The sequence below is a fragment of the Nicrophorus vespilloides genome, unplaced genomic scaffold (genome assembly GCF_001412225.1).
Source record: "Nicrophorus vespilloides isolate i.1.1-1 unplaced genomic scaffold, Nicve_v1.0, whole genome shotgun sequence".
NCBI classification, from domain to species: Eukaryota; Metazoa; Arthropoda; class Insecta; order Coleoptera; family Silphidae; genus Nicrophorus; species Nicrophorus vespilloides.
Window position 1 is genome coordinate 1 of NW_017099550.1, and position 7,902 is coordinate 7,902.

A 7,902-nucleotide genomic window follows, 5' to 3' on the forward strand; every position below is an offset into this window, starting at 1 on the left:
CGTTAATAACTCGAAAATTTAAAAACTTTTTTATGATTTTATTGCATAATCAGATGCACGCAATCGCTGCGCAACTTTTTATGCAACAAAAGTTACGTAATGTTTGTTACATAACAGAGAAACGACGCTTTTTTCGATTTTTTTTTCAGTTTTTCGTGAATTTCTCAACAACCACTCAAGATAATTACATCATCGACCACTCGTATGAAAGCTGAAGGTCTCACCTTTCCAACGAGCCTACATACATCTTCGTGTTGTCATCGAGTCGCCTGCTATAAGCTTTAGAAATTGGAAAAAAGTGAATTGAAATTGCCAAAAAATGGTTGTAATTCAGTTTTTCGTACTGCCAGTAATAAATAAAAATCAGTGTTTTCATACAAGTATGAATATGAATGAGCACCTTTAATTTATTATGTTTTCTGACAATAATTTTGTTTCTTCCTAATGCATTTGTTTTTGAGTGATGAGTTCACGTTTCTCCGGCGTCCGGCTTCTTGTTCCATGGCTGAACGTCGCCGCTGCCGAAGAACGAGAAGATGATGGCGCAGCCCATGTAGATGGATGCTCCCAGCCAGAAGACGATGTGCCACTCGGAAAGACCGTTCTATTAACAAAACAAACAAAAAGAGTTATTTATTTATTTTTAATTTGTATGGCGATGATTTGCATATTTACATTCTCCTGCGTGACGTAGCCTGCGATCAGCGGCGCCAGGAATCCGGCCATGTTGCCGGTCATGTTGATGATGCCGTAAATGGTTCCAGCGAAATTCGGCGCAAGATCTTGCGCGTTCTGCAGATTGGTGATGGTGGCCGCCCCGTTGAAGCCGAGCGCCAATGACATGAAGGCCACCGCCCACATCCGGTTGCATCCCACCATTGTAATTAGAAAGAGAAAAACGGACGGTAACATGTGAGCTGCAACAAAATTAAATTAAATTAAAGAAATTCGAACAAATTGATTGATTGATACGTACAAAAGAGCACGAAGAACTTTCGAACGAACGTGACGCTTAGTTTGCCGCGCTTCCGGATGTAATCGCCGATGGCGCCGAATATGAAACCGGAAACGAGACGCGTCAGATGTGGGAGCGCTGAAAGGAATCCGGATTTCCGGATGTCGAAGCCGAGGATTTCGGAGATGAACTTCGGGCCGATGGTGAGGAGTAGGTAAAGGCCCCACAGGTTGCCGAACTGCAGGAAGACTAGCGCCCAGAACGGGAAGGACATGAACATAGCCTTGTACGGTGGAATTGCCTGCAAAACATAGAATGAGACAACAACTTGCAACGTCGCATGAAACATATGAATGTACGTACCTTCTTCTTGGCGATGTTGGATGAGACGGCCTCTTGGATGTAGTTCTTCTCGCGCTCGTCTATGCACCTATGCTGATCCGGATAGTTGCTGACGGTGAGATACCAGAATATGCACCAGAGACCGGGCAAAAGACCGGACACGTAGAAGGCCCACGTCCAGCCCATCCTCATGATGACCTCGCTGAGAAGCGGCCACGTGATGACCGTTCCGAAGGTGCCACCCAGAAGACACCCGATGAATATGCCCTTCTCCACAGGCGGCACCCATCTGGCAATCAGGCACTGCAGCGCCGGAAACACCACCCCCTCGCAAACACGATACCAACATGACGCAAATGGAAAACCCATCGATTCAAAATCAATAATACTCACTGCCAAAGCGCCGAGCAACATCCGGTTCACCAGGATAACGGAGAAGTGGAGGGACGCGATGAAGGGCGTGCAGGCGGTCAACGCCGCAGAGATCAGAGTGGTCACGCCGACCGTCTGATACGGTCCGATGTACTCGGCGATGATTCCACCAGGAAACGACGTCAACACGTAACCGTAGAAGTAACCGCCGAGGATGTAACCCTGACTCGTCTGGTCCCACGCGTACCGCTCCCCGTACTAACAACAAACAAACAAAAAAACAAAAAAAACAAAAGCAATTGTTGCGAGTATGTTGCCAACGGTTAAACCAAGAACAACCCTACGTCCAGCAAAGAAACGTTCGCAGTGTTCGCAGACGAATTCCCCGCGTCGATGCACTCCGAATCGCTGATCCTCTTCGATAGACCCGTCGGCTTGACCATCGCTATGATGATGATGGACAGATTCACGCGCATCATGTAACTCATCAGCGTCGCCGTGAACACGTTTATCGCCAGGACAACGCGCATTGGGATGTAACCTCAAACGAAACAATACAAATAACATACATTCACACATTATTCTACTCACATTTTCGTCTTTCCTCCATCGTTCCGAAATTCAATTTCATGCCACACGTCACATAACTGAAAATCAATTGATTAGGTTGGCAACCGTTCCACGATATTCTAAGTTGGTAATACAATAAACAAATTTTCGTAAACGACAAACACAGTTTTTGCACCGAGAAAAAAGTGTTGCTTGTTAAAGAAAATACAGGTAAATATATAATATTTAGTTCAGTAATTAAATAAGACGATGAAAACAGTTAAAACTTCCTTATATATGTGTACTCATTCGCGTTAAACGATTTTACTTTGTATTTGGTTACGAAGGCGAAAGTTTACCGTTGCGTACCTGTAACAAAAACAAAATAAGGTGCTACAATAAAAGTATACACATCCTGAAATCCGGTGGCAATCGTAACCCCGACAACCGAAAGACCGTCTATCGAAATCTCGACTATGTCAAAATCCCGACAGTGTCTTTTATTGTTATAAATATCTACAATAACATTTTTATGGTAGTCACGATTTCGATATATTCGGGGTTTTGATTGTCGGGATTATGGTAGTCGAGATTTTAACATAGTCGGGATTTCGATATAGTTGGGATTTTGATTGTCGGGAATATGGTAGTCGAGTTTTTAACTTAGTCGGGATTTTGATTGTCGGGATTATGGTAGTCAAGATTTTAACATAGTCGGGATTTTGATTGTCGGGATTATGGTAGTCACGATTTCAATATATTCGGGATTTTGATTGTCGGGATTATGGTAGTCTAGATTTCGATATATTCGGGATTTTGATTGTCGGGATTATGGTAGTCAAGATTTTAACATTGTCGGGATTATGGTAGTCAAGATTTTAACATTGTCGGGATTTCGAACGTCGGGATTTCAATAGACGGTCTTTCGGTTGTCGGGCTTGCGATGTAAAATCTACGTACATTTTCGAAATACGAATACGAAAAATCAATTTTTTTCTTTGATCTTCAAGGGTAAAATGAACGGTCGAAAGAAAACAACAAATATTTGAAAAATTTAGTTTGGAAAATTCAAAATAAACTTCGATGAAGACGAAAAAAAAACACATTATAAATAAAACATCTTAATAATCTAACAGTAATAATATTAGTTATATAGTAAATAAGATCACATTTGATTTTCTTTTTAAACATACGCAGCTTGTAGTAATAGTAGTAGTATACTAGTTAGTATATATGTATATATAATATAAAATTGTATATGAAAGGCAATACTGATTTCCATTGTAGGCATTCCGATTTTGTGCGTGTGTGTGTTTGAGTCGCCTTCGCACAAATCGTTACTTAACTAATAGCTTAAGCTTATTATGTTGCGTTTAGATTTTAGCACCGTCGTTTTTTGTTTTGAGCAGTTTAGAATCATCGTTTAGACCTTGGTGTTTTCAGAGTCGGCCTCGGGATGCGGAATGTAAGCGTCGTTGACGATGCCGGTCGCCTTCGTCGCAGTGGATTTTTCTTCGCTCTCCGGATCCTGCGGCTCGACCACTGCGTTCCACTGTTGCACCTCGCCGCTTCCGAAGAGACAGAACACCAGACCGCAGCAGATGTAGACCGCTGCTCCCACCCAGAATATCAGGTGCCACTCGTACAGGCCGTTCTGCAAATCGAAAATCAACGGTGATGGATGTAAAGTGATAATAATCGAAATAATTTACTTTCTCTTCGGTCAAGTAGCCGGTGAGCATGGGAGTGATGAAGCCGGTCGTGCCGCCGATGCAGTTGGCGATGCCGTAAATGGTTCCAGCGAAATTCGGCGCCAGATCCTGCGAATTCTGCAGGTTGGTGATGGTGGAGGCGCCGTTGAAGCCGAGCGCCAAAGTGATGAAGGTGACGGAGAGGATGGCGTCGCAGCCGATCGCAGTCTCGGCCAGCAGGAAGATGCCGGGAACGATGTGAGCTAAATTGTACGAAAGTTGTTATTGAAAAAGAAAATTGTAATCAATCGTAACACACTCACAGAACAAAACGAACGATTTCCTTATGCAGGTGACGGATAACTTATTGGATTTCCTGAGCTGATCCCCGATCAGTCCGAAGATGAATCCGAAGATCATGCGAGCCAAGTAGGGAAGCGCCGCGAGGAGACCCGAGTGTCCCAGATCGAATCCAAGGATCTCGGACATGAATTTGGGACCGGCCGTCAAGAGCAGATACAATCCCCAGAGATTGCCGAAATGCAGGACGGCCAACGACCAGAAGGGAACGGACAGCGCCATGCTTTTGTACGGCGCGATCGATTTCCTCTTGGCGACGCTGTCACCCAAACTCTTGGCGATGTAGAACTTCTCCTCATCGCTGATCCTTGGATGCAGATCCGGTGAATCGGAGACCAAGAAGAACCAAAGCAGACACCAGAGCAACGCCAATCCGCCGGGTATGTAAAACGCCCACGTCCATCCTAAACTCTCGACGATCGAACCCAGCATGGGCCAAGTCAGTACCGTTCCTAGAGTTCCGCCGAGCAAAGCGCCCACGAATTTGCCCTTCTCCTCGGGCGGCGCCCAGCGCGAGATCAAACTGTGCAGAGCCGGGTATATAACGCCCTGAAAATCATATCAAAATCATTGAATCAAAATCGCACTTAAATAATTCAACAACTTACGCCCAAAAGACCCAAGAGTATCCTGTTAGCTATGACGACGCTGTAATGCCAGGAAGCGGCTAGAGGTGTCAGGATGGTAAGTACAGAAGAAACGAGCGTCGAAACGCCGACGGTTTTCAATGGGCCGAATTGCTCGGCCAGAAAACCGCCCGGCATCGATGAAATTATGTAGCCCCAAAAGTACGAGCCCAAGATCAAACCCTGGATCTTTGAATTCCACTCGTACCGAACGCCAAACTGCAAAAGTAAATTCATTCATACAAATTTTATATAAAAAAAACATCAATTTGTAATTACGTCAGGGGCAGCGGTTAATTTCTCGTGAATCTCCATCGTTTCGTTATCACCGGGTTTGGAAACGCCGGTCGCCGAACATTCGGAAGCTCCGGCGTGATTCGCGGAACCCGCCGGCTCCACCATCGCTATCAAGTTTATCGACATGTTGACTCTGAGCATGTATGCAACCAAGCATGCGGTGAATATCATCACACCCAGCACGGCCCTCGTCGGTATAAAATCTGCACAAAACATCAATATACACATTAATTGCAAAAACTCAAAACAATTTACAAAACGTACCGATTTTCGTCATTTCACTGCTCGTTAACTCGTTCTTCAATCAAAATAAACGTGTGCGCATGCTACGAATCTGGAAAATAAGAAACAAAGCGAATTTGAAAGTTTCCAAAGTGTTCTTTAAAAAAAAAAACATTTAATAAGTGTATCTTAATTAGAGATATGTTCGTTGTTGATCATCAGAAACGAATCACGAGATGGAAATCGTCAATTTCGCGGAAATAAATCGGTTGGAGGAGGCAGATAATTGCATGTAAAATAAAAAGATGATTAGAATTTAACCGCAGAACCAATTAAATTATTATTATTACTCCTAATAATAATAATAAACGTAAGATACACTTGCATCAGCTTATGCAACGCCAATAACACGCTAATTCAATGTTTCGTTAATAACACAACTAAAACTTCATTTATTTTAAACGTCAAACAAATGATGCGTCTGTTGCTAAGCGATTCGTTCGAATTTTGAATGAAACGTCAAAAAAAAAATTGACATTCGCATCAAATTGTTTGTTTCGATAAATTGCAATTGTTATTGTTATCATGGTAACATGAAGTAAAGCAAACTGCGATGAAAACGAATCGATGAACAATAATAATTTTGTGGCACGGCACGCGAGTACAGAGCAATAACAATAAATAATGACAATAATATCTCTTACGTATCTATTTGTTCCGTCGTTTGATTTACGATCGCCCCAGGTCCAATGTCACCGACGGGCGGGCCGGTGCAGCAATTTTTTTTCCCCCCCGGCTGCTGCGGAAAATCGCAGAATTCCTTTCCCGCGCGCGCTCGATATTAACGCCCGATGATTATCATAATCGCATGAATATATTGTGAAGACTCCAACGAAGATAACGGAAAACATAATTCTACGCATTCGTACCCGCATTTTTTTCAATGTTCGGTCGAATTTTTTGGTGTCAAGCGTTTGACACACTTTTCTAAGACCAATTTTTTTTTGGTTTCGCGCGTCGTTTCGTACGATTGTTCGTGTAACAGGAAATTCCGCGTTTTCTCGTTCTCCGAAACATCGTCGACATGTTGTCTGAACCCATTAATCGGCAGTTTGTCGCCGCAATTAGCGAATCCTCGACGCTAAACGAGTTCCGAAAATCCCCAAAAAGAAAGTCTGATTATTGATTTTCGATAATCGGATAATCGTTTCGGGTGTATTTTATGTATAAATTGATTGATTCAATTATAAATGAAGCAATTTACCCATATATTTCGATTGTACTCTCACCATTCGTTCTTTTTGTGCAATTGACGCGTTTTATTCTATGCACGATCGGAAAGCGGAGCCGCGAAAACTTTTAGATATTTCTAACACCTTTTTTTTTTTCGGTCTGAAGCGGTTGGAAGCGATCGTCGCAAATTTGGATGTCGACCGTGAATTTCAAGTACATCTATTAAAATAATAACACACATGAAAATAACAAAAAAATGCTGATAACAATAACATTAGCGATGTGCGCGCACTTGATATATTCCAAAACAATTATATAACGACTAACCATAAAACATAACGAACAGCGCCGGTAACCATGGATGATCACGATTGTTTTGTTTTTTTTTCTGTTGTCTTTTGTCATTGACGGAGGGAGACGGCCACTCTGTTTTCTTTCTTTTTCTCTTCAACTAATCTAATCTAAAGCCATTGCTCAAACAGATCTTTAATGCCTGTTTTCGTTAATTTTCCGCTTGCGCTTGCAATTGTTTTCGATTGCATTCTCTCAAATATCTATAAGAGTTTTTATTTTCTCTCTCTTTATTTTACTAGTTCATTAAGTAAGAAAACTTTCGGGCGAAAGTGCAAATCAAAAATTACTCTAAAATGAGTTCAGTTTTGTGAAAAGTTTTTTTTTTTTAATTTTTGGGTGAATCGGAGCGGAAAATTGATTCGAGGCAAAAGTGTTCTCGTTGTTTTTTGAAAGTTCTCGAAAGAAATTTATTTAATTGTATAAATGAAACTTTTGAATTGTTTGAAATTGGCGCTCGTTCGAGGTGAAGGATAGAGGGTAAGGTGTTAATTAAAGTTACCTGAAGTTTTGGGCAATCTTTGATTCGGATTTTTGAAATTTCTATTGATCTCGGTGCGCGTCTTCTGTTGTTTTTGTTGTTGGAGGCGGCTGCTGCTGCTGTTGTTGTTGGATGGTGGTGGATGTCTGAGGAGAGAAGAGGTTTCGGCTTGCTGCGTGAGGGCAGGGACCACGACTAAATTTCGGTTTCGCGTCCGGCCGTGTGATTATGATAATAAAACTTGCGACCGACTCGCATAACGCGTTTCGAAAAAATAAAAAGAGCGAGAAGCCGGCGCCCGGCCGCCCCCCTTTCCGCGCCCCCCACGATCGCGCCCCCTCTTTCGAACGTCGCTCTCTCCGTCTCGCTCCGTCTAACGCCCTTTCGCCTGACTCCCTCTCTCTAACTCTCTGTGCCCCATCA

At 42.7% G+C, this 7,902-nt stretch overlaps 2 protein-coding genes across 2 annotated transcripts; both read right to left on the reverse strand.

The window, feature by feature from the left end:
- Positions 1-463: 463 nt before the first annotated feature.
- On the reverse strand, positions 464-2,279 carry LOC108564712 (sialin-like). Its single transcript, XM_017923810.1, has 7 exons — positions 2,261-2,279; positions 1,999-2,210; positions 1,691-1,927; positions 1,319-1,624; positions 977-1,256; positions 676-917; positions 464-604 (listed from the first exon to the last, which is right to left on the reverse strand). The coding sequence occupies exons 1-7, from the start codon at positions 2,277-2,279 to the stop codon at positions 470-472; spliced, it is 1,431 nt and encodes a 476-aa protein (XP_017779299.1). The 3' UTR covers positions 464-469.
- A 1,333-nt stretch (positions 2,280-3,612) lies between these two features.
- Positions 3,613-7,759, reverse strand: LOC108564714 (sialin). Its single transcript, XM_017923812.1, has 7 exons — positions 7,501-7,759; positions 5,457-5,526; positions 5,175-5,395; positions 4,878-5,114; positions 4,233-4,818; positions 3,931-4,172; positions 3,613-3,872 (listed from the first exon to the last, which is right to left on the reverse strand). Exons 2-7 carry the CDS (start codon positions 5,467-5,469, stop codon positions 3,642-3,644), a joined length of 1,530 nt encoding a protein of 509 aa, XP_017779301.1. The 5' UTR covers positions 5,470-5,526; positions 7,501-7,759; the 3' UTR covers positions 3,613-3,641.
- Between the last annotated feature and the right edge of the window lie 143 nt (positions 7,760-7,902).

What these genes read in the sequence shown, in the direction of transcription:
- LOC108564712 (XM_017923810.1), bottom strand. An exon ending in CCAACATCGCCAAGAAGAAG is followed by an intron (nt 1,257 to 1,318) that starts GTACGTACATTC and finishes TATGTTTTGCAG; the next exon opens with GCAATTCCACCGTACAAGGC. An exon ending in AAAGTTCTTCGTGCTCTTTT is followed by an intron (nt 918 to 976) that starts GTACGTATCAAT and finishes ATTTTGTTGCAG; the next exon opens with CTCACATGTTACCGTCCGTT.
- LOC108564714 (XM_017923812.1), bottom strand. An exon ending in AATTAACCGCTGCCCCTGAC is followed by an intron (nt 5,115 to 5,174) that starts GTAATTACAAAT and finishes TTACTTTTGCAG; the next exon opens with TTTGGCGTTCGGTACGAGTG. An exon ending in TACTCTTGGGTCTTTTGGGC is followed by an intron (nt 4,819 to 4,877) that starts GTAAGTTGTTGA and finishes TATGATTTTCAG; the next exon opens with GGCGTTATATACCCGGCTCT.